Source organism: Bos javanicus, chromosome 3 (assembly GCF_032452875.1).
Source record: "Bos javanicus breed banteng chromosome 3, ARS-OSU_banteng_1.0, whole genome shotgun sequence".
Taxonomy (NCBI): Eukaryota; Metazoa; Chordata; class Mammalia; order Artiodactyla; family Bovidae; genus Bos; species Bos javanicus.
Window position 1 is genome coordinate 93395479 of NC_083870.1, and position 25320 is coordinate 93420798.

The 25320-nt window shown below is 56.1% G+C and overlaps 1 protein-coding gene across 3 annotated transcripts; it reads right to left on the reverse strand.

Moving 5' to 3' along the window:
• Positions 1 to 426: 426 nt before the first annotated feature.
• On the reverse strand, positions 427 to 23921 carry PODN (podocan). Of its 3 annotated transcripts, none has more exons than XM_061411929.1 (11): positions 23623 to 23921; positions 15768 to 16078; positions 14289 to 14382; positions 12690 to 12754; positions 11017 to 11126; positions 9887 to 10043; positions 9476 to 9591; positions 8274 to 8931; positions 5117 to 5265; positions 3813 to 4020; positions 427 to 1368 (listed from the first exon to the last, which is right to left on the reverse strand). In XM_061411929.1, exons 2-10 carry the CDS (start codon positions 16071 to 16073, stop codon positions 3840 to 3842), a joined length of 1836 nt encoding a protein of 611 aa, XP_061267913.1. In that variant the 5' UTR covers positions 16074 to 16078; positions 23623 to 23921; the 3' UTR covers positions 427 to 1368; positions 3813 to 3839. The 3 variants fall into 3 exon arrangements, with proteins under 3 accessions (XP_061267913.1, XP_061267914.1, XP_061267915.1); XM_061411930.1 differs by lacking the exon at positions 23623 to 23921 and adding an exon at positions 23231 to 23253; XM_061411931.1 differs by lacking the exons at positions 427 to 1368; positions 3813 to 4020; positions 5117 to 5265 and adding an exon at positions 6961 to 7583 and having other exon boundaries at positions 23623 to 23745.
• Positions 23922 to 25320: the final 1399 nt, after the last annotated feature.

The window sequence follows — 25320 nt, forward strand, 5'->3', positions numbered from 1 at the left end:
TGCTCCAGCTCCCAGGCCTGCCTCCAGCCCCCTTCGCATCCCAGCATCTGCTATGGGACAGACCCCATCAGTCATGCCCACTCAGTGCCCAGGAACTCTGAGCAGCCCAAAGCCTGAAGGTCCTCTGCCTGGATGCTCAGCCCCTCGGGAGCACAGAGTGGGCTCACAGGCTTTGTGTGGTGGTCCCGGCCCAACCTGTTTACCCCCAGCAAGTTGAGGGGCTGCACGTGCCTCCAGGCCACCTCACCTTCACCTAAACCCTGCATCCCTGGACTTCTTTCCATGGGATGACTCTGTGGGCCCCCAGAACTGCACTCTGCGCTGACTCCTGCTGGTCAGAAGGTGCTGAAGTGCTTGGGTCCTGCCCGGCCGGCCAGGCCTCAGCCCAGCACCTGGCAGGAAGCACACACAGACACGGCCACAGGCTGCCAGACAGGGGTAATGCTTTTATATTAGTTTTTCTGTAACAAGAAAAATCAGCTTTGAAGTTTTTATCATTTTTTTTTCCTTAAAAAAGAATTAAAAAAAAAAAAAAAGGCACCCAGAACTCCCCTCAGGCTCAAAGAATAAAAAAGTTCTCTCATCGGTGCAGCTGGGCCCTTCGCTCTTGCTCCACCCAGCCCCACCACCTCCGCCGAGCTCCAGCCCAAGACATCAGCAGCCTCAGACCTTCCCTCTGGCATCAGTGGGGCTCATCCAGCAAAGCTGTGTCTGAGCCCGGCCAGGGCCTGGAGGGGAATGACTGCCCCAGCCTTGGGGAGCATGACCGGTGGGCCAAGGCAGCAGTCCTGAGGGTTCCTTTCCCCAAATGGAGAGAAAGGAAGACCCAGTCTGTGAGTTCCAGAGGGTGCGGGCACCTGGCCACAGACAGCATGGAGATAACTCTCTGTCTTCTCTGAGGGACAGACGGAGAGGGCAGACAGACAGACAGTGAGCTGGCCATTTCTGGCTGGGGCAAGAGCTGTTGGTGGCAGAGACTGAGAAGAGCTATTTGCATGTGACTTGTGTATGTGTGTGTGTGTGTGTGTGTGTGTGTGTGTGTACATGTGTCCACGGGGCAGGGAGCAGGTACCCATGAGTGCTGGGGCTGGTCAGACCCTTTGCCTTGTCTGTAGGACTCAGGGACTGAGGGCAGCATTGAGTGTGGGGCTGACAGGGGGAAGTTTGGAGGACGCTATGCAGCTGGCTGTGTGTGGGTGTCTGGCTGTGGATGGACTGCAGGAAGGGGTGGGGAGGGGAGACTGGGTCCAGCCTATGTGTGGAGTGGGGCCTGGTGGGCACTGTGCTGGGAGTGTCTGTGAGCAAGGCAGAGTAGGGGCACGCAGGGCTCAGGCACGTGCTGCAGAAAGGCTCCAGCGGTCCGTCGTCCTGCAGAACACGCGGGCGAGTCAGGGGAGGCCAAGGCAGACCTGCCCACCAAACCCAGCCGGGGCCAAGGGGATTACAGCTGGGGCCCTGGCAGGGTCAAGCAACCGCAGGCCCAAGGGGAAGTTGCCCTGGGAGTCCAGAGCCAGTGGGGGGCGCCCACTGGGAGGTGCTCCTGGGGGCCTGGTGTGGACTGGAAACCTCTGGACCCCTTTGGCCTCTCCCGGGGCTGCTGACTGTGGTCGACGTCCTCCAGACGGGTAGATTCTCTCCACCCCAGGACCCACAGTGCCTTCCTGAGGGCCCCAGCACCCCACTGAATGGCTAGTCACCCCAGTCACTGGCCCCTGGCTCTGCCCGAGGACACTGCATGGAGATAAGGGGCTCTGCCTTCACGCCCCTGGGTCCAGGAGTCAAGAAAGGTGACTCCCAAGCACTGCCTCTGGGGTCGCCCTCCACAGTCAGGTAGCAAGCCCAGCACACTCACCCCTCTCTCTGCCATCAGCTGGACCCCTGTTCCCTCCTCCCTATGTCCTCCATAGGATCCTCAACCCCACTCAGACTTCTCTCTGTCTCAGACCCTACTTCAATTCAACATCCTAATAGTGACCCAGTGGCCCCTGGACCCCCAGCTCAGCTTACTCTGATATCTCTCCTGACCACACCTCCCCTCATGGCTACTCCCCACCACCATGCCCACCCTCCGACCTCCTCCCCCAGGAGACCAACCCCTCCCATCTGCACCCTTTCCCTTTCCAGCCTGAGCCCCAGCATCTGCAAGGCAGCCTCTTTCTTGCCAGCACCCTCAGTTTCCTTGTTCCTTGCCTTCCTGTCTCACACTCCTGGCCAAAACCTCAGCCATGGAAGGATCCAACTGGCCATCATCTCCACACCCACCCTGGTCTGCTGAGTACCTGTTGCACAGAGAAACCAGAAGGCATCGAGCGGGTGTGAGTTCACATCCAGCCACAAAGCCGCTGATCTGCATGTGACTGTAGCCTCTGGAGAACTGACCCTCCTGCCCAAGTCAGTCCTTCCTCCTGCTTGCACAGGTGGGGCTACACCCAGCTCTCCTCTCTTAAGCCTTTAACTCCTCCCTCAACATGGGCCTCTCCCCATCGGCATTCAAACCAGCTCCGTTGCTTAAAAAAGGCCCAGTGTGAACAGAATCCTGCTGAGCTTCATGCATCCTTCCCACCACCAGCCTCACTCATCTCTTCACAATCAAACTTCTCAACAGACTTGTCTATAATCCCTGAGCCCTCTCCTTTCCAGCCACTTTCTCCACCCTCTTTGCCCCTGAAACTGCTCCCCACAACTGACCTCCCTGTAGATAAGTCCAGTGGGTCCGTGGTCATGCTCAGCTCCATCAGTCTCTGTTGTGCTCACACAGCTGATTCCTTCCACTTCCTGTGCATGGATGCATAACAGGCATGCACGTGTATATGTGTGTGTGCACATGTGCACACAAGGGCATATGTGCCTGGGGCGGCATGCATGTATGTACTCGCATGCACACATGAGTATATGCAATGGTGTACTTGTCCTGCATCTGTGAATACACAGTAAAGTACATGCGAGTGTATCTGTGTGTGCACATGTGTGGTGTGTGTTTGAGTGTCTGCTTTGTGCATCTGATGAGTGTGAGTGTGTGCACGTTGGTGCACTATGTGCGCGTGTGATGACTCTCTGTCCTGGGCTGTCTGCAGCTCTGCCTCCTCCCCTGGTGCTCTGTCCCCTTCCTCCCGCTGCTCCCCTCCAGCTGGCAATCCCCCTCCCTCTTCTCTCCCTGGAGAGCTCCCCCAGCCTCTCGTGGCCTCGGGGACTGTTTCAAGGCCTACGATTCCTGGACCTCCCTCTCCAGCCAGACCTCACTCTGGAGCCCCAGATGCAAATAGCCAGTCCACCCTGGGCAGCTCCCCAGTGCCCTCCAAACTCACAGTTCCCCTTACCAGACCTGCTCCTCCATAGTACTATCGTTCACCTGGAATTCCAGGCTAGAACTGGGATCTTGTCTTCTCCCTCACCCCACGTCCAGCAAGACTAGCTGGGCCCTCAAGTCTGCACCTCCAGACCTCTTTCAGGCTCATCTGCTTGTCTGCATCCTCACTGCCCACCTCCAGCATCTCTGGCTTGGGTTGCAGCAGTAGCCTCCTTGTGGGCCCCCATATTCATTCCCTGCTTCCTCCCTCCCAGTCCCTGGGTGTGTCCCATCGGGGACGCATCGCTGTGGATGGAGGCCCTGGCACGGGCCAGCCTCCCGCTGGCATGCTGTCATCCCCAACCTCACACCCAGGGCCTTGAGCACACTGAGAGCTCTAACAGATTTGCAAAATGAACAATGAAACAGGGTACAGAGGGTGGAGAATGGGCAGAAAGACCCTAGACTGGGGTCAGGGGCAGGAATGTGGTGAAGCAGACTGGGGTGCCCCACACAGACCACCCACCTATGTCAGATCCCGTTCACCCAGTCCCTATCGCCTTTCTTCTTCCTCCTCCTCGTCATCGTCCTCCTCCTCCTCTTCCTTCTCCAACCGGCCCCGGTCCTTGGAAACGTCACCAAACTCAAAGTTGCCCTCTATGTCCAAGACCTGTAGGTGCTTCAGCTTCCGGAAGGCACTCTCCACCACGGAGCCCACAGCCAGCTTGTTAAACCTGTTCAGGGCACCCAAGTGACGTCTGTGCCATGAGCCAAACAGTGTCCCCACAGTGACCCAGCCCAGAAGTGGAGTGGTAGGGACGGGCCCTCCAGGAAGACATGCAGTAAGCACAAAAGAAGGGGGCTTAGGAGTCCAGGCCATCACAGGGCGCTCAAGGTATTGTGTGGCTACTGCAGCAGGGAAGGGTGACCTCTTAAGGAGGAGAGAAGGCCTCCACTGTATATGCTCTTACTATGATCTGAGGGTGGCAGACACAGGCAAGTCCTCCCTGCCTGCCCATTGGCATTAACCTGGAGGTCTGAGGATGCTCTGTGGCCAGCCTGAAGTCACCTTGGTGCTGGGTGTAGAGGGGCACAGGAAAGGCCAGGGCCACAGTGGGCTGGGGACACACATTTGGGAAGGGGAAGGCTGGGCTCTGATCTCAGGCCCCCTCAACTCTCTGTACCTCAGTCTTCTGCAGGAGCCGAGGCACAGGTCACACTGCACCCTGATGTCACCCAGCCTGAGCCTTCTGGGCCACAAACCCCTGGGAGTATACATGCTGCCTTTCTCTGATCTGTCTGACTTGGAGGGGGATGGTGGGAAGGACCACTCTGGTTCTGCTCTCCTTGGGGAGCTGGGTCCCCTGAATCATCCTAAACCCCGCCCAGAACCCAGCGATGACCTGAACATCTGCTATCCTGGGTCTGAGGCCCAGGCCCAGCCTGTCCAGCTGTGGACACAGCAGTCAACTGTGCTTTCTGAGCCTCAGCTTTCCCAGCTGTAAATTGGGAAGATGCTCTCTGTGGTCCCTTCCTGCCATAGGAACATCAAGAACACCCACAAGTTCTGCTTTTTAAAGTTTCCAAAGCCCTGTCACAAACCAGTGAACCTCACCAGGCCTGGCCAGGACTGTCTCCACCCTTGAGAGCTAAGGGAACAGGAGCTCACTGGGGCTCTCTGATGTAACCAGTGCTCTGCTCAATGGAAGCACTGCTTCAAGCACTGACGTGCTTCAAGCACTGGCCTCCACCTGCGAGTGGTTCCCATGGGCCCTAACCATTCTGCTGGAGCTGGGCAGCCCCCTGAGGGGCAGGGGCAGGGCCTCCTACCTGAGAAAAATCCCTTTGAGGTTGGGTGTGGAGTCAAAGGCATTGGCGGGCACGGCACTAATCTTGTTATTCTGCAGGTACAGGTACTCCAGCGACTCTGGGAGCCCCCCAGGGATCTCCGTGAGCTGATTCCCAGCAATGTCGAGCAGCTGCAGGGATGAGCAGGGCAGATACAGCACTTGACAGCTTGCCAAGCTCCCACTGACCCGGAGCATTCTAAATCTCATAACCTCGTGAGGCGGGCTCTATAACTATCCCCATTTCCAGATGGGAAAACAGAGGCTTGGAGAGGTTCAGAGATCCATTGCAGGCCATAGGGCCCGTAGAGCCTGGAAGCTGGGGCTTGTGACTCCGAATGCTTGTTATAATTGGCGTATATCCTACCCTGCTCCTTCCATCCGGCCACATGAATTCATGGCCACAGTGTCTGGGTACTAAAGTCCGTCCTCCTTAACACACCTGTCACCTCCCTCAGACTAAAGACCCCAGAAGGGCAGGGACTAGGTGTCCTCCAGTCTTTAAATCACAACCCAGTTTTGTCGGATGAGGATGGGGGTGGGGCTGCTCCTTTGTAGATCTCAGGGCCATGTGGACAGGGGCAGAGGGCCAGGATTCAAGGCCCACAGTGACCCTGGCATGGCAACCAGGCCCCAGACTGGTCAGTGTCAGACTCACCACAGGCTTAGAGTCCAGGAAGCAGGTGGCCAGGGACATGGGGTGGTTTTCCCAGGGAGCAGAGCACAGCTGCAGCAGGAAGGAGCCCTGGACATGCCTGGGCGTGGCTCACTGCCTGCACCTCAGGCTGTCAGCACCCTCGCCCTGATACACACCTGTGTAGCCACAGGTGGGCTTCCATCATCTCAGGCTCCCTCCTCACCCTGACAGGCTGGGGCTCAGGGCCAGGGAACTGGGGGCCATAAATCCAGATTCCAGATTCAGGGGAGCACACAATTCAGGCACCCTAGGGAGCCTCCCTGTCACCTTCTCGACCAGCAGGACTCCCTGCTCCCCACGGATCCAGTACTTCCTCATTCATTCTAGACCTCCTCAGTGCCCGTGGACACTGGGGACATGGAATCCACTGAGACACTTCCTCTGTGCTCGGGAAGCCAGGCTGGCAGGAGAGATGGACACCACAATCTGACAATGACAGCAGTGGAACCGGGCTGTGATACGGGGGCCGGGGAGGGGACCGACTCAGCCCAATCAGGGATGGGGGAGCAGACGGCAGCCAACACAGGTGGGAGCTCTGGAGCAGTGAGAGCAGCTGCTTGTGCAAAGATCCAACAGGCTGAGGAAGATCTTCACCAAATACCCCACTCCTGACTGGACTCACCCAGACAGCCATTTAACCTGCCCATCGTTGGTGGCTTCCTGGAGGAGGTGATAATTGAGCTGAGTCCTAGGTATATGATAAGCTCTAGGAGGGCAGTGACCCTGGATCTGTCTTATTCCCCTCTAGGTCCTCAGTTCTAGAACTGGGTCTGCATGTGGTCAGGGTTTGGTATCAGCTGGTAGAATGAATGAATGAGTAGGTGTCACTGGCCTTCCAGCCAAGGGGACAGTATAAACAAAGTCCAGGGCATCTGGGAAACCAAGAAGCTCAGCTGGGAGCAGAGGCAGACCAGGCACTGAAGGTCATGGCCAGGATTCTGGTCTGGGTTCTAAAGGGGAGCCACAGAAGGGTTCTGGGTGGGTGTACAGTGAGCACGTTTGTGTTTTTATTTTTTCAAGATACCTGCTGATTGCATGTGGAATATAGGAGTAGAATGCTCCTAGGAAGCTGAGGTCCAGGAAGAAATGGGGGTGACTTGACTTTCTGATATGACCAGTAGGATGGAGAGAAGTGGAGAGATGGGGAGATGTCATGATAGAGTGGGCAGCTTTAGTAACAGTGGGCAGTGGGGGTCAGATGGTGTGGAAAAGGGGGTAGCAGGGCAGCATCCACATTTCCTATGGACACCCAGGTGGGTGTCACCCCCTTCGGCAAATTAGCCAATGCAGCAGGAGGAGCAGGTGTGGAGGAGAGGGCAATGGGGTTGGGACCCCTTAAGAACTGGCACAAGAGAGACTGGCGCAGGTGGCTGGACCCTGATGTCTGACATGTAGCAGCGCTCTCTGGGTGGGGGAGACCCTGGCTGCTCCTGGAGGACCAGCCGCCTCCCACCTCTCATCCTCGGGGCTCAGCCCCACCTCCCTGCCTCCCACTCTCAGGGCCTCTCCCCTGCACTCCCCTCAGACATCCCCACCCTGACAGCTCCCCTGACACGCATGTACTGTGTGCCTCCCACGAGCAGGGCCCTGGTCCAGCAGTGCACACAACAGACTAAAACGCCTGCGCCGTGTTCCAGCAGGAAGAGCAGGAACAAACAAGTAAACAGATGACCTATGAGGGAAGAGGTTATGAAGACAACAAAGCAGAGGAAGATGGCAGGCAGTGAAGGAAGGCCTCCCAGTGAGCAGAGCCCTGCGAAAAAGGGCAGAGCAAGGCCTGAGGACATTTGGGAGAGGTGACCTGGTAAAACAGCAGAGCCTCCCAGGTTCCCTAATGAAGGTCCCTTTCAGCCCTTCACTGGGTCGGGAGGCTTCACTTATAACCAAGGAGGCTCAGTTCACATGGCCAGACAGCCCTCCTGTCTCGGGCTGTGGCTACAGGAGCCACAGCCACTGGTCAGTCCCAGAAACCTCAAGTTCACTCCTCTAGACTCTACAGCCTGGTGAGGTTAACCCACCTCAGGCACCTGCCATCCTCCCCTCCCCCAAGCCCAGCCTTCTCCAGGCACCTATCCTGTGCCCACAGGTGGGTGAGCTCCGCTTTCTCATGCCACCTGAACTGTCCCTGTCCTTCAGTCCTCTGGGACAATGCCCCCCACCTGCAGCCATGACCTCCCCTTGTCCCTACAGAGTTCCTCAAGCCTATCCCTGCAGGTGGAAAGCTCTGCCTTGCCTGCCAGCTGAACTCTGCCCTGTGCTGCTGTACCATGAGCCCAGACCTTTGGCATGGCCCAGGCTCCATACCCTAATGCCCAGGCTGCCCAGCAGGCCCTTCTCTAGAGGCCCTGCCCTCCTGCTCCCCCCTCACCCGGGCCCAGCAGATGGGTGGGCTCAGGGCAGCCTGACCAGTAGTACCCAAATGGGCACGGCCCTGGCCCCTTACCTGCAGACCAGAGAGGTCGGTCCAGGCACGGGGTCCCAGGGCCCGGTTGCGCAGCCGGTTGCCGGTGAGGTAGAGCTCTCGCAGCTGGGCCATGCCGGCCAGCGCCCCACGCGCCAGGGCGACCAGCTCGTTGCGCTTGATCTTCAGCACGTGCACGTTGCGTGGCAGCCCAGGCGGCAGGGTGTGCAGCCGGTTGCCGGAGAGGTCCAGTGAGCGCAGCAGACGCAGCTTGCGGAAGGCGTCGCGGTGCACCCGTGGGCTGGTGATGCGGTTGTAGCTGAGGTTGAGCTCCTCCAGGTGGTAGGTGGTGGCAAAGTCGTCGCGGCCGACGCCGGTGATCTGGTTGTGCAGGATCATGAGGGTGCGCACGCGGCGCGGCAGGCCGCTGGGCACGCGCTCCAGCGCGTTGTTGTACAGGTGCACCGTGTGCAGCCGCTTGAGGCCCTGGAAGGCCCGCGGGTGGATGCCTTGCGCGCGCAGCTGGTTGCTGTGCAGCAGCAGGTACTCGAGGCTGCGGATGGGGGTCAGCACGTCCGCGTCCACACTCCGGATGGCGTTCTTCTCCAGGTGCAGCAGCACCAGGCTGCGCGGCAGCCCCGCCGGCACCCGCGACAGGTTGTTGCTGGACAGATCCAGGTACTCCAGGCTGGAGAGCTTCCTGGAGGGAAGCGGGGGATTAGGTCGGTGGGCAGGAGCCCACGTGGCACTTGTTTACAGCATTACTCCCAAGGAAGGTGGCAGGAGACTTCCCTCTAACTCATCCCAGCTCTGCCACTAGCTGACTGGGGAACTCAGTCCTCTCCCAGCCTCTCAGTGGTTTGACTCAATGATACATTGGTGTAAGAAGGATCTAGCATGGTTTCTGACACAGGATTTGTTTGAAGACTGTTTAAAGCTTTTTGTCCTTTTAGGCTACCCTGGGCCTAAAAAGCTGAAAATAGATCTGCCTTCAACAAGAATGCTTGAGTTTCTACGTTGTACCAAGAATCCAGCCTCTGCAAACATTTCCTTGCCTTACTAGAATTTGGGCAGGACTTACATAGTGCTATTCTTTGGGACAGAAGTATCAGTAAAGGCACAAGCCTTAAAGTTCCTTCTCCGAGAAAACTGGCCAGGGGCGGGTGGGCAAGGACCCGGCCAGGTGAGCCCTGGGAGGGGCCTCCTGAGCGCAGAGCTCACTAGGAGGCCAGGCAGGGGCTCACCAGAAGGTCTCATTGTCCAGGCCCTCATCAGTCAGGTGGTTGTTCTGCAGGTACAGCTCACGAAGGTTGCTCAGCTCACTGAAGGCACCTGGTGGGATCTTCTCCAGCTTGTTGTTCTGAGAGATGGGTGGGAGGGTGGGAAAGGGGGCATGAGGGACAGCCAAGGGGCAAGGACGCAGCCTTGAGATGAGATATGGAGAGGGGTCTGGGGGAGCCATGGGGAGAGGGCCCAGGCCTAAATGACTTAGTGTGGGACTGACGGCCAGGTGTCTGGGTCTCTGTCTGCTTGTCTGCAGTGGATTCGGTGCCCCCCAGCTCGTGCCGAGGCCCCGCAGCCTCACGGCTGTGCCCATGTGGGCCTGGGCTCTCCCCCTGCTCAGGCAGTGCTCCTTCCTGCCCTCTCCCTCCCACCTTGAGGTGCAGCTTGTAGAGGGCAGGTGGCAGGTGCTTGGGTACATGGCGCAGGAAGTTGCTGGACAGAATGAGGATCTCAACATTGCTGGAGCCGTTGAACATGTTGTCCGGCAGCCCGGCGTCCGCCAGCTTGTTGTTGTGCAGATACACGGACCTGGGGGCGAGGCTCAGGTTCTCTCTCAACCATCCCCACACCAGCTCACCTGGTGAGCCTCCAGACCTTGCTCAGGTTGAGCCTGTGGCCCAGGGCACCCTCTTCCCATCCCAACAACCTCAGACTCCACCAAATCCAGTTCCCTCTACATAGTCGAGGGGACGAAGGAACCACCCCACAAGTTAGTGGAAGAAACAAGACTTCCTGATCCCCAGTCCCTGCTTCTCCATAACCTTCAAGGTTCTCACTTGTTCCCCAAGTGTTGCAGCCCTGGAGTCCCTGCCTGTCCACACAGCTGGCTCTGAGCTCTGTGGGACCTCCTGAGAATGGAGCCTGTCCCTGTCACCTCTTTGTCCCCAGTGCCCAGCACAGGATCTGGATTCAGAGGAGGTGACCCCTCATTCATTCAGCAAGCATACAGTAAGTGCCCCTATGTGCCAGGACTGTTCCAGATCCTAAAGATACAGCAGTGGACAGAACCAACAAGTCCCTGCCCTCATGGAGCTAACCTACCACAAGGAGAGAAGACAACAGAGTGGCACTTGAGGCTGTCAGCACCTTCTCCTCCCCAGCACCCCCACCCCACCCCTGTTCACATACCTGTGCTGTGGGGCCTCACCCAGAGCAGCTCTCAGCAAGGGCAGCTCTGCCTATTGGAAGAGGCTTCTCTTCCCAGGGGCTGGGCAAGGAGGGAAATATCCTCACCTGCTCCCCACAATTCCCCAGACATCACCCTCTGTCCTTACCTCTGGACTGACTCCTTCTCCTCCTTTAGGGGTCAGCCTTCCAGACCCTGTGCCCCTGCAGCCCTGGGTGTCTGCCACTTCAGCCCTGAGCATGGGGCATCAGGGCTGCACTGCACTGCCCATCCCTCCTCTCTGGGTTGCTTGTACCCCACTCAGGGCCTGAAACCTCTGCCTCAGCTTTCCCCCTTTCCCCAACCTAAGCCCAGGGTCCCCCTCTGACCTCTGACCTCAAGTTTGGCTTCTGACCAAAGGTGAGCCCGTAGATCTTAGTGAGATAATTGGCAGCGAAGTCCACACTGATCAGGGCATTTGGCAGGAAGCGGGGTGCCAAGGTCAGCTGGAAAGGGAAGAGTTGGGGTAGAAAGACCAGTGGAGGGTGAGAGGCCGGTATGGAGTCACACTACCTGCTGCTCATCTGAGCCCCTTCAGTTTGTCTCCTCTCTGCAACTAGAGCCATCTTTCTAAAGTTTCCAATAACACAAAACCAGAATGTCTATGGCTCCCCATAGTCCTGAGCTTGACACTCAAATCTCTCCATCTTGTCCCCTGGCCTGCCCATTCTCCTGGCCTCTCCCCTCACTGCCCCCTGACACTGGCCCTCTGTGCAGGCACAGTGAGCACCCACGTTTCTCCAGCCTCAGTCCACGGTATCCACCCTTCACTTATTCAACAGTACTCCCTGAAATCTGCAATATGCAGGCAGAGTTCCGGGCCCTGGACATGTCCTAGGGAACAAGACACAGATCCCTGCCCACACCACCCACACCAGAAGCTTACATCCTAGTGGAGAAGATGATACACAAGGAATAAAAGCATCGAGAGTGATCACTGCTGTGCCAGGAATTCAAACAGACTGAAGACAATGAACGACTTTGTGGGGTGCTTGGAGAAGAGATGACGGCACTCTAAATGCCATCTGTGGGGGAGAGCACCCACACAGCAAGAACAGTGAGTAGAGGCCCATGGGGGGATCTGCCAGGTTTGGGGGGTGGGAGCCAGTGGGGAGATGAGTTAAGAAAGCCAGGAGGGCCGGGGACACAGGTCTGCAGGCCTCAAGGAGACATGTGGGTTTCTTCCTGGGCAGAGGGTGAAGCCGTTGGGAGGGTTTTAAGTGGGGAAGGGACAATATAGAGCTAGAGTGGGGCAAGATTTTGAAAAACCCCTCTGGCTGCTCTGAGGAGAAGGGCCACAGATGAGAAGGTGGTTGTCCTGTGCTGGTGGGCAGGGCAGGGGTTTGGGGAGCTGTGGAGAGAGCAGACGTGGGTGAGCCAAGCACTCCTGGATTCATGGCTCTGACCAGTGGCGTTGCAGATGGTTGGAGATGCCCCTTCCAGAGATGGGGAGCAGGTAGTTCTATTTCTATCAAACATCCAGGGAGATGCTGAGGAGGCAGGTGGATCTTTGAGTCTCATGTGGGAGTAGGGGAAAGCCTGGAGACCACCTCTGGACGTGGCCTTGATGTAGATGGGTGTTATAGACCAAGGAGGAGATAGCCACCTTAGGAGTTTGGAGAGAAGGGCCAGGACAGAGCCCTGCGGCAGGCTAAATATTGCGAGGCTGAGTGCCTCTGTCCCTTCACTCATGCTGTCCCTTTTACTGCAGTGCCCTCCCCCTTGAGGCCTCTGGTTGAAATCCCATTACCCTTCATGGCCCTTCAAATGCTATCCCTCCAGGAAGCCCTCCAATGCCCCCTCCCCGTGGGGATGAGCTCTCACCCCACTACACCGATGTAGGCCTTGGCCTCAGTCATCATCTGACCACTCTGAAGCCCTGTGTTAAAGTGCGGGGTCTGGACTGTGTCTGAGCACCAGTAGGAACCCAGCAGCTGGCCCCAAAGAGGCCCTGGTGAAAGTTCCCTGAGCTCAGCCCCAGACACCCTGCCCTGCTGCGGGCCCCTCACCTTGTTATTGGCCAGGTACAGGTAATTGAGGTTGGTCAGATGCTCAAATGCCTCCTCCGGGAGCCCTTCAAAGGACAGGCATCGGTCAGAGCCCTGGATGAAGGAGACGCTACAGGGGAGCACGTGAGCACTGACCACCCCACACCCACCCCGCCTGCCAGGACAGGGAGGTACTGCCTGGGGCAGATGCGGCTCTGACCCCTACCCAGCCAGTCCCAACAGGCCTGCCCAATGCCACCCCACCCCCAACCCTGCTCTCAGAGGCCCAGGCTCAGAAGAGCAGATGACAAGTGTCCGCTGAGAGATGGCTGATTCTTCACCTTCTCAGGGCAGCCTGGGTGGGAATGGGCACCCAAAAGATCAGGCCACAGGGCAGAGGACCTGCCAAGAAGGAGTGTGCCCCTGGGGACAGCTCCAGAGGGTCAGAGAGAATCTTCACACCCAGCCCCAGGCAGGGTAGGGCAGGCCAATGGCTTCTGAGCCCCTTCCCACCCCCGCCCGCACCTGGCCCTCTCCTGCCCCATCTGGCAGATGCGCTGTCAGAACCCAGCTGTCACCGGGAGCCCAGCCAGGCTGGCCCTTCTCCAGTCCTGAGGTCGGCCTCTGACACTCAGTTCTGAGCTCCCAGACCCTCAGATGCTGGGACTCACCCAAGTATCTAACAAGAGGGAACAGTTACATAAACTGTGCTGCATCCCTCTGGGGAATACCCTGTGTCAAATGATGGCCGTGGAGAGTTTTCAGCAACATGAGAAATGCTGCTGAGCTAACAGCTAAGTGAAACAAAGCAATTATAACAGTTATAGTATCAATACTATCGGTACAGCTATGAATTAAAAACACAAAGAAAAAAGACTGCATTGGATTGTAGTGATGGCTGTACAACATATAAACTTATAAAAGCTCATCAGATTATATCTTTAAGTTGGATAAACTTTATGGTGTATAAATTATACTTTTTTTTTTTTTTAATGGAAAGAAATATACCAAAATGTTAATAGTGATGAACTTCATGTGGCTCAGCTGATAAAGAATCTGCCTGAAATACAGGAGACCTGGGTTCGATCCCTGGGTAGGGAAGATCTCCTGGAGAAGGGAAAGGCTACCCACTCCAGTATTCTGGTCTGGAGAATTCCATGGACTGTATAGTCCATGGAGTTGCAGAGTCGGACACGACTGAGTGACTTTCACTTTCACTTTTCAGGTGGCAGTGGCAGGATAATGAGTGGGTTTTTTTGTATTCTAATTTCTATATTTCCAAATTTTCTACTATAATTAGAAACTATTTTCATCATCAGGAAAAAAAAAAAACTTTTAAAATTTGAGGATTCTACACTCTTTGATTCTAAAGGCCTCTGTGATTCCTCGGACGCTGGAGTCTGAGCTGCTCGAAGCCTCTCCCTTGATCAGACTCCCCGGTCTCAGAAACACCCAGCGGTGGCTGTTAGGCAACCACAGGAGCACGTGCTGTGGATCTGGAGGCCAGCCCAGCCCAGGCCTGCTCTTTCCCACATGCCAGGGTCTGCAGGGCGGGGTTTTCCCCATAGGCACTAGTTTCCTGTCTGGGGTCCCAGCCCCCAGCCCTGGGCGATCCCTCACCTCGGGAAGTCAGGCGGTTGTTCTGGAGGTTCAGCGTCTCTAGCCGATGCAGCCGGGAGAGCTCCCTGGGGTAGATCTTCTCCAGCTGGTTGTTCTAGGTGGGGAGAGGTGGAGACGGTGAGGAGACAACACAAGGGGGGGTGTCCAGGGCTCCTGCCCCATTAGAGGCCTGCACCCAGCTCAGTCCATTCGCAGGAGCCAGTCCCTCCGTTGGGCCCCTCCGTTGGGATTTTGCCCCATGGTGGACAGACCCTGGGTATGGGCTCTGAGCCAGGCCCACATGTGGGTGTTGCAGGTACAGCAGTATCCACAGCAGAGGTGCAGGCCCCCCTTCTAATAGTGCAGGCGTACACACACACACACACACACACACACAGATATCCACAGGCAGTTCAAATTTAGAACGCTGTCTTCCCTCCAGAACTGTTCCCACTTAGTGGCAGGTGTCCCCAGCCCATTCCCCCCTTCCCCAAGCCAGAAACCCACCTTTGGTTCCTGGCCCAGGGGATCCCGCTTCCCCTTGAGATGCTTTAAAACCTGGGTCAGGTAGCACCTCCTCCAGAAGCCTTCCTGGGTTGGATTGGGGGCTGGACTAGGAGCTGCTCTGGCCTCACAGCACCAGTCCTTCAATCTCTGTCTATTCCTTCTACCTGTTTAGGTCTCTGCCTCCCAGATAGACAGTGAGCACCTCACAGGCAATATATGTCCGAGACCTTCCTACTTGCCCAGCAGCCCACACAGGACCAGAAGCATAGAGCTGGTTCACAGGAGCTACTTGGTGAATGAACCAAGAATAAGTCCTGTCCTCAGCTTGTCTCTTTCCCTCAAGGTCCTTTGGTCTTGGGCTCCCACCACCGCCACTGCAGACCCATGGGGGCTGTGTGACCATGGGCCGGTCACTGTCCTTCTCTGGGCCTGGTCTCCTTTGGAAACAGGCACAGCAGCCCCTCCTGTCCCTCAGGGCTACATGAAGGTGATTATGGTCGCATCAATGCCCCCAGAGTTCTCATCTGGGATGCTGTGTCCCACTTCGGGAGGTTCTAAAATCTAGACTGGGCCTCAGCTGGGGACAGCACTAGACCCCCCGAGCCCCCAGGGTGCTCCTTGGGGGTCTGCTGTGTGTTCACTTTCCTGGTCCATAATGGTGTCTGAGGTACCCTGTCTTCCCAGAGAGTCAGCTGAGGACAAGTCTGTGTTGGAGCTCAGACAGGTCCTGACTCTACAGACAGCCTCAGCCCAGACTCCTGCCACGAGACAAAGCAGGTCATAACATCACAGGGCTCTGTGCCCGGAATGTCAGAGCCGGGATGCCCCTGGTGGAGCCATCCTTTTGTCTGACCTGCCCTAGCGCCCTGCGTCTGGAGGGTGGAGGCCATAGGCAAGGACTGTGGTGGGGGTGGGGTGGTTCCAGGATGGGAGCCACTATGTGTGGGGCAGCCCCCGGTGACCGTGACCACTGGCACAGCGTCCCAACCTCACCTGCAAGGACAGGTGGTTGGTGTGCTCGGGCAGGTCCCCCGGGAACTCGCGCAGGTCGATGCCGCCGCAGTCCACGACCCCCTCCTGGGAGCAGGCGCAGTCTCGAGGACAGCCGATGGTGGCTGGGCCACGTCCCGGCTCCTCAGGGCTCAGGACTAGCACCGGCTCCTCCTCCGAGAATTCATTCTCTTCGGGGCTCAGGCTGCGGGCGCCGCTTCGGCCAAATCCTGGGGCCCTCACGGCGAGCACCACTCCCAGCTGCCGCGGCAATAGCAGCAGGAGCAGCAGCGCCCAGCCCTGGGCCATGGTGCCTGCAGGAGGGGTCAATTCAGACTCACCCAGAGACCGGGGCTGACTTAACTTATCAGGTAGCGCAGCCAAAGGACTAGGGCCCATGGAAGTCGTGCTGGGGCCTTCCACGCCACAGGGCAGAGCCCCTCTAGACCCTGTCCTCTGCACACACCAGCTCTGCTGGCTGCCGCCCTCCCATCCACACCCCCTTATCAGCTCTGCCCTCTGGCGGCTGGGGAGGGGGGATGCAGGGGTGGGAGTGGGGGGCAGGTGAGCTGAATCCCTGTCCTTAAGCAGATCTGCAAAACCTCCCAGAACCCTCTCTGGGCCTGGCCTCAAGGGATCTGTGCCCTCATTTCACAGAAAGGAAAGCTGAGGCCTGGGAAGAGCTTGGACTTGCAGGGCTTGGCTTGGACTTGGCTGAGCTCTCGCTGTCCTGGCACAGGCAGTGCTGGAAGGGGCCTGTCCGTTGAGCAGCCACAGGTCATGGTGGGCCAGCAACAGGTCTGGGACACCACAGGTCTGAGGTGTCCCAGCACCTCAGATTGCCATTCCAGGATCTTCAGGACATGGCCCTGCCTCTCCTGCAGCTCCCACATTCACCTGCCCTGCTTATTGTCTGTTTCGTGTTCCTCCCTCCAGGCCCTGGGATGTGCTGTTCCTTCTGCCTAGAACTGCCACCACCCGCCCCCCTCTCCCCGCCCCGCCTCTTGTGCAATCAGCAGTTTCTCCAAGAACTAACGCCAGTGTTAGGTCCCCTGGCATATGAGATGCCCCAGGGCTCGGTATCACTTTGTTCCCCCAGGGCTTGGCATGAGTTGAAAATGTGATGTTTTGTGTTTCTCCCACACAGAGCTGTGAGCCATTCTCTGTCCCTGTGTGCTTCACACAGAGTAGTCATTAGTGAATGGAGCAGCTACTGCCTGAAAAACACTCAAGTCCTGTCTCTGGTGTTTGCACCCTCAGCTGCCCTCACCAGCAACCTGTGGTGCTCTTGGTCAACTGCCACCTGCAAGAGACCTCTCCCCAGCATGGTCCCTTAAGGCAGCAAGGAGCAGGTAGAGGGGTGGCCTTAGGCCACTGGGGAAGATGCTGGGGTTCCATCATCCAGGCAGCCATGGGCATGGCTTAGCTCTGGGCTGGTCCCTGGAGTTCCCTGTAAGAGACTCACTTAGCAAACATCTCTGGGGTGCGGTAAGTTGGGACAAGCGGTAGCTCTGGTACGCGGACTCTGGAGTCATACACACCCAGGTCAGGTCCCCTTTACTGCTCAGTGCCTCTGACCTTGCTGAGCCTGTTCCTCATCTTGTAATGCAGATAACAGATCTAACCTCAGAACTCCTGGAGGGAATCAGCAAGAAAGCAGATGCAAAGCCCCCGGCACCCACTGGATGATGAAGCTGCTCTCACTATTGTGATGCTTACGACGCAGGTACACGACAGGCGTCCAAGCCTAGGTGCACCCACTCTGCAGCCTGAGGATCTCTTCCCACCATGAGCCCAGGGATCACAGCCCAGTGGTTAGAAAGCTCTGATGAGATGCTGGGTCTGGGAGGGTTGAGCAAACAGGGAGCTTGATGGTGATACTGATGTCTGGTTAAGCAGGCATGCTCTGAGCCAGAGAGCCGGGGCTGTGACCTCTGCTCTGGCCCTCATCAGTCCTGTGACTCTGGGCAAGCTTTGCCACCCTCTAAATCTCACATTCCTCCCCATCCAACTGGGTGGCCCCAGAGCTCTCCTGTTGGGGGGACTGTGAGAGTCAGTGGGATGCATGTACTGCACACAGTAAGTGCTCAATAAATGTTAGCTCCCTGCTAGTTAGCTCCACCACTAACATCCGATCCATGGGCACTGTTGATGTCCCAACCACAACACTGTCGGCTTCAGAAGCCCCTGCTTCTTCCCCTTCCAGTGCATAGCTCCTGATTGTGCCTTTCTGGCCCAGTGCTAGGCCCACCTCCTCACTGAAGATTTGCACATTCCATTCTTCAGCGAATTCTGCTGCCCCGTGGCTGCTGCAGTATTTCAGATACTGCTTAGCCTCACTTGTTGGCTCAGCCAGCTCTTGAAGGTGAGGCCCCATCTAGCCCTGTGCTAGGCCTAGGGGATACAGGTAAAGTAGATAAGGTCCATGCCCTTAGTCTCCAAGAGGCAGCAGACCCCAGTAAAATAACCACTGCCCACCAGCCTACGTAAGCCCTGTAAAAGGGGCATGAGGCCCCAGAAAGAAAGCTGCGAGGAGAGAGAAGATGGCCGGCAGCCAGACTAGCCTGACCCATAGGTAGGTCCACAAGGCCTCAGCAGACTCAGGCCCCTGAGGCAGCAGAGAACCAGGGGGCCCAAGCACACACGGCTCCCAGGCTCCATCAGCAGCAGTGATGGATGCATGCTACAGCCTGGCCCTGCCTGCCCTACCACACCCCTCTGCCTCACGCCCTGACCAAATGGGCAATAAATCCTTGGCCAGTCTACAGACCCTCTATTCCCAGGGCTCGTTATAACCCCCCAGCTATCTCAACAGCTTCCAGCCCCTGGAGCACCTGCATTAGACCTGAGTCTCCCTAGCCTGCCTGCCCACCTGTCTGACCCCACTGCAGATCCAAACTCTGGGAGACGAAGTATGGGCACAGGCCCAGGCCCCAGATTCAATCAGGGCAGGAGGCCAAGAAGAAGGATCCTCCCCACAAATCTTATACACTCACTAGACCAGCTAGTTCTCATCCTTCACCTTCAGTTTTGCATCTGTAAGGATCTGTACACTGTATCTATGCTGCTGCTGCTAAGTCGCTTCAGTCGTGTCCGACTCTGTGCGACCCCATAGACAGCAGCCCATCAGGCTCCCCCATCCCGAGGATTCTCAAGGCAAGAACACTGGAGTGGGTTGCCATTTCCTTCTGCAATGCATGAAAGTGAAAAGTGAAAGGGAAGTCGCTCAGTTGTGTCCGACTCTTCGCGACCCCATGGACTGCAGCCTACCAGGCTCCCCTGTCCATGGGATTTTCCAGGCAAGAGTGCTGGAATGGGGTGCCATTGCCTTCTCCACACTGTATCTATACAAATATTTAATTTATATTAACATATGAGCCAGATTAAAAATGTTATCACCACTACACTATAGATAAGCAGCTGAGGCCCAATGGGGTTGGCCAATATAACACAGCTGTTAAGTGGCAAGGCCAAGTTCCCAGCCTGGGTCTTAACCACAAAGCCATGGAGCCTTTCCCTGGGCCAAGCACAGCTGGGCACTGAGGACCCAAACAAGTGACTCAGGTATGGCTGCTGCCCTTAAAAAACCTCACATAGCTACTGCTCAATACAGTGGCTGCATGTGGCTATCAGCACTTGAAATGTGGCTACACTAAATTGAGAGGTGCTATAAGTATAAAATGTAGTATATATGGATTTCAAACAGTACAAAAAATGTAAAATATATCATTAATATTAATAACATAAAATATCTCATTTATTTTTATAGTATTATATGACAATATTTGCACATTTTGAGCTAAATTATTAAAATTTTGCCTGTTTCTATCATATATTAATGCATATATGTGGAATCTAGAAAGATAGTACTGATGAACCTATTTGCAGGATAGTAGTGGAGAGTCCCTTGGACTGCAAGGAGATCCAACCAGTCCATCCTAAAGGAGATCAGTCCTGGGTGTTCATTGGAAGGACTGATGTTGAAGATGAAACTCCAATACTTTGGCACCCTGATACAAAGAGCTGCCTCATTGGAAAAGACCCTGATGCTGGGAAAGATTGAGGGCAGGAGGAGAAGGGGATGACAGAGGATGAGATGGTTGCATGGCATCACCGACTTGATGGACATGGGTTTAGGTGGACTCTGGGAGTTGGTGATGGACAGGGAGGCCTGACACACTGTGGTTCATGGGGTCGCAAAAAGTTGGACGTGACTGAGCAACTGAACTGAACTGAACTGAATGGAGATGCAGACATAGAGAACAAACTTGTGGACACTGTGGGGGAAGGAGAGGATGGGATGAATAGAGAGAGCAGCATTGAAACATATACAATATCATATGTAAAACAGATAGCAGGGTGGGAATTTTCGGTATGACGCAGGGAGCTCAAACCCAGTGCTCTGTGACTACCTAGAGGGTGGGACAGGGTGGGAGGTGGGAGGGAGGTGCAAGAGGGAGGGCACGTATTTATAACTATGGCTGATTCATGTTGCTATATGGCAGAAACTAATACAATATTGTAAAGCAATTATCCTCCAGTTAAAAATAAATTAATTTTTTTTAAAATGCATTGCCTGTTTCATTTTACTCTTTTTAACATGACTTCTAGAAAATTTTATGTCACACACAAGGCTTACATTGGTGGTTCTCATATTTCTGTTGGTCAGTGCTGGTCTAGACATTTTGTGTAAATTGAGTATTATAATACCAGTGTCATCAGAGGTGTGATAGAGGGAACCTAGAGTCCACAGGGGCCCAGAGGAGGCCTAAGTATGTCCGAGGCTAAAAAGACTTCAAGAAAAAGCAATGCTTTATCTAGTCATGAAGGATGACTATCAGGCAAAAGGAAATGGGTGATACAAGCAAAGGGATCAGTGTGTGCACAGGCCCTGGGGCAAGAGCACTCACGTGACCTCTGCAAAGCTCACTAGAGTATCTGGTGGGGGTTGGAGGACTGGGCAGTGGCCATGGTCCAAGCCAAGAAAAAAGTAGACAGCCAGATTAGGAAGAGTATCCCTTATCTTTGGAGAGATGAGAGGTTATTGAAGAACTGGAGTGTGGCATAGGTAGGCTTATGGAGGGACCAGCGGGGAGCTCATAGAGGCTGTGCAGTGCTGCAGGCAAGGGATAATAAGACTGGTCTAGGCGGAGGGAGCTGCTGAGCTGCAGGATGGAGAGGAAGAGGTGGTTTCAAGGGAGTGGGAGGAGTGACAGGGCTTGGAGAGTGGTGGCCCCAGTTCTATGTCCCCCTTCTTCCAGCTTGGCCAGCCACCCTGAGGGCCTTGGGATCCTGGGTAGCTCCAGTTCCACCACCTCATTTGCTTGTGACTTTGGTGACATCACTGACCCATCTGAGTCTCAATTTTTTTGTTTTGTTTCTCTAAGAATGTGGAGCTAGATAAGCCCCACGTCCCTTCTTTGTGCTGAGCCATGTTGGAGCTGTGTGTGGAAGAACAGCCTTTCGAGGCTTTGGAAGTCCCCAGAGTGAGCAGTCCTGATGAGCAGAGCTCACACTGTTGGGCGAGAGGGACAGTTCAGTCTGTTGGAGTTGTTCCAATTTGAATTGCTGTGTGCACCTGGATGAGTCGCTTCCATGCTCTGAGCCTCTGTTTACTAGTCTAAGCAATGAGATAAGAGCTCCTCATGAGGAGTCAATGAAAAGACGTGCCCAGCTGATGCTGGAACCCAGCAAGTGCAACGAACTTGGGGTTTCTGTTACTGTGGAAATAGCTGGAACCCACTGTCACCCACCCACCCCTACCCCCTGGGAACCAAACCTTAAGGCCCAGAACTGCTTAAATGAGGGGTTAAGGCAGGACTAGAAGGAGGGTGAAGGGAGATCCAAATCAGGAGGTCAATCCTCAGCCCCCAGCACCACCTCCCTCTTCCACTCAAATTCAGTAAAGATTTGCTGAGCATCTGCTCTGTGCTGGGCCCCAAAAGCTGTATCTTACTGACTACAACAGAAATCCCAAGACTAAGAATGAGTCTTCCTACTTTGCAGAGGAGAAAACTAAAGCACAAAGAGGCTCCCACTGTTGCCCACTCCCAGCAAGCTGCTACTCTAATGCTTTTGCCTTGGGAAGCCACTCCTGCTGGGTTAGGGAGTTCTGTGATGCTCCCGCAGCACCCTTCAGGGCTCAGCTGAGCTTTCCCTGACTCCCTAGGCAAGGAGCAGGTGCTCAGGAAATGTTTGCTGAATGAAGGAATGTATTTGTGAAAGGCAGACTTGGAAAGATCTACAATATTATTATCTGGTCTGATTTCCTCAGTTTACTCATTAGTATTTTAAAGGCAAGGCCAGGATTAGATTTTGTGTCTTCTGACTCCTGCTCAGAGCCTTGGGCCGGTCCTGAAGACTGAGTAGGGATTCTCCTGGTGGACAAAGGGAAAGAAAAGGCACTCAAGGCAGAGGGCAAGCCATGAGCAAAGGCACAATGTGGGGAGGCTAAAGAGGAAGATGTGTTTAACGGTAAACAGGGATGGGAAAGTCAAGTTTCCAAGGGCATCAGGCAATCTGCTAAGGGGTTGCTGATAGGGAGCTATCAAGGGTTCTAAGGAGATCATGGTCAGAGCTCTTATGTAGGACTCTGCCAGGCCTAAAGGTGCAACCATTAAGTCACCCCTGTCCCAAGACTCAGATAGAAGGGACAAAGATGCTCCCTCAAGATTTCATGAAAGCATTCATGTGAATCTGACATTTCTTAACTTGAAAAGGCTGGCCCTGGACCCTAAAAGGGGACATGACCTCCCAGGGGCTCCCAGTGGGGCCTTCTGTAGCTGGGTTGACCACAGCATCACTCTCCCGGACCAGCTTGAAGTCCAAGGGTAGACGTTCCAGTGTGTGTGTCCCTCCATCTTTCCATGATGCTCTGCAAGGTGCAGGGTGCGCATCCTTCTGTGCATCCCAGACTCGGATCCGGACGATCATTGCCGCAAGCACGCTTGTGTCTGCTCCTCTCCTGAACTTCAGGCTGCCGCTACCGCCCACCCCCAGCCTCAGCCCCAGCCCCGGAGGCCACCAGCAGCTCGCCGCCGCCCCCTGTTCCACCTGACGGCGCATTAGGTATTTTAATGCCGGATCGCATCCCCCGCCCAGGCCCGCCTGGAGGTTTAAGGACCTAGGAGCTTTGAGCGCCTTCGCCGGGGCGCGCCCACCTCGCCCCGGACCCTGCACTACGCCGCCATCCCCCAACCCCCTTCTCAGTCCCGCTGTCCCAGCGGGGAGGCAGCGGGATAGACAGACAGACACCAGACACCAGCTGAGAGCTCTGGCTCAGAGACTGCGCGGCGCGGGGCTGAGGAGCCAAGCCCAGAGCGGGTTGGGACAGGGACGCGCGGGCTCCGCCTCACCTGTCCGCGCGTCCTGGGAGCAGATCTCTGCCCCGCTACAGGCCTCAGTTTCTCTGTCTGTAAAGGGGTCGAAGAGTGGGCTACCTGGGATGATCTGACATGGAAAGACACGGGCATACTCAGCGACCAGGCTCCAAGTACAGGGCTCCTCTACCCTCCCCGTTCCACCTGCCCCCTACGTTCCCTGTCGTCTGCCCCCTTCCACTCCCCCCTCCCATCCGCCCGCAGATTCTTTCCAGATGTGCGCAGCGGGAGGGGCCGGGGCTGGGACCAGCCTCCCGCCGGAGATGAGAACAGGCCCCTGCCGGGTCGGGACCGCGGAGGGTCGCGCCCCTGAGGCAGATCTCTTTGGCTGCGCCCTCCGGGTAGGGCTCGACTGAGGGGGCGAGATGCGTGGCCCCGCCGGGCCAGCTGCTGGGGCCATCGTACCAGGGCGGGAAGTCCGAGTCCGCTGCCCAGCCAGGTCCCGGCCCTCGGCCCACCCGGCCGCCTGCGCCCGGTACCTGCTGCGCCCGCCGGCCCACCGCGCTCTCCCGAGTCTCGGCTGCGCTCCGCGGGCGTGGGCTCCTTCCATTCAAGTCCAGCCGTGCGCTCGGCGACCGACGCAAGTTTTGTTGTGGGTTCTCTCCTCCCCGCCTCTCCCCCGCCCCCACCCCCCCGCGTGCATCTGCTGGACGCCGGCCTCCTCCGGACACAGGCACAGGGTCCCGGCAGGCGCGGGCAGGGGAGGGCCTGCCCCTCCCGGCGTTGGACCGGGCTGAGCCCCACTTCCCCTGGAGGAAGAGGCGCCGCACAGACCCCTCACCCCTCTCCGCCCTGGCGGGGCCGCCGTACCACGCCCCGACCCCTCTCTAGGAGACTGGGAAGGCGGGGCGACGCTTCCTAGTTCCCAGCTTTCCCAAGTGGAACCGGACCCCCTCCGGGCCCCAGCACCTGAAGGGCGGGCGAGAGAGCGGGCCCCTTCCACCAAGTGCGTCTGAGTTCTACCTCCCTCCGGGGAGAGGATTTTGCAACAGCTCCAGACAAGAGTACCTTTCCGTTCACTCTCCTACCTTGGGGTCCTGGGCCGTGGCTAACTGAGCAGCGAGCCAAGACACTGCTGTGCCCCTTCCTGGAAAAGTTCCCCCCAACAACCCTCCACCCCTACACCTTGGCCCTGCGCCCACAGCCTGGTGAGCCTTGAAGGACGATAAATTGGGCTGAGACTAGGGTGCATGGGAATCCCAGTCGCAGAGAGACTAAGTGGGTGAGCCGTGAGCCCTCGTGGCACCATACTGCTCCCAGGAGCTGAAGACGTTTCCAAGTCAAGGAGTATTAACTACTAGCAGCTGAAGCAACACGGTTTGGCGCCAGGGTCTTTGGCGGTAGAACACGATGGGGCTAGGTTAGGTGGTACTTGGCACTTCCACTGCCTAACTAGGCTCTCCCTCATACCTGCCCTGGCCTGTGGCAGAGCACCCACAGCTACCTTACCTGGCTGCCCTTCTGCTGCAGAGGGCAAAGGATAAGTAACTCAAACTTGGGACAACTTGTTCAACTTCAATTGCCAGAGCCCTGAATGAATGAACAGCTCATGTAAAGGCTCCAGACCTTTCACTGCAGCTGCTACTGGATCCTGATTGTACCACATGCATTACTCTCTAACCTTTACAACCCTGCTAAGACAAGAACCTGCCTCTGTTTACAGATACAGAGACATCCTTAGAAAGGATAAATGATTGCGTAAAATGGCCAGGTGTACTTTCCCCCACAACTGGAGTTCTTTCCATGATGGAGATCAGCAGGTAACTTAAGCAGGCAATTGTAGAGCCTGGATTTGAACCCAGGACTGTCTGTTTCCATTACACCAAGAACCGAAGAATGGGAAAGGGAAATATTTTTGCCTTCTTTGGCCTCAAATTCCAGTTCTCTCAGAGCTTAAACTTATGAGAGTTGGTATGATTCACAGGATTGGACAGGAGCCAACACAGAGCTGCATCTCATGTCTTCTCAACATTAAGCCTAGATTCAAGTGGAGCTAGAACAGCAAGATTCTGCTGTTTGAATACACATCAACTAAAGACTGCCTTCTTGAAGGACTTGAGAATCAGCATATATGCTGAGCGCCTAGTGTGTTAAATTCATGAAGACTTTAATCATTGCAGCCTGGTAGGGAAGGTATTCTCCAGCCACAGGGCACACCACATGCCCCACCTACCCCA

What these genes read in the sequence shown, in the direction of transcription:
- PODN (XM_061411929.1), bottom strand. Translation starts at nt 16,073, where the DNA reads ATGGCCCAGGGCTGGGCGCTGCTGCTCCTGCTGCTATTGCCGCGGCAG. An exon ending in CAACCGCCTGACTTCCCGAG is followed by an intron (nt 12,755 to 14,288) that starts GTGAGGGATCGC and finishes TGTCCTTTGAAG; the next exon opens with GGCTCCCGGAGGAGGCATTT. An exon ending in TGTACCTGGCCAATAACAAG is followed by an intron (nt 11,127 to 12,689) that starts GTGAGGGGCCCG and finishes TTCCCTTTCCAG; the next exon opens with CTGACCTTGGCACCCCGCTT.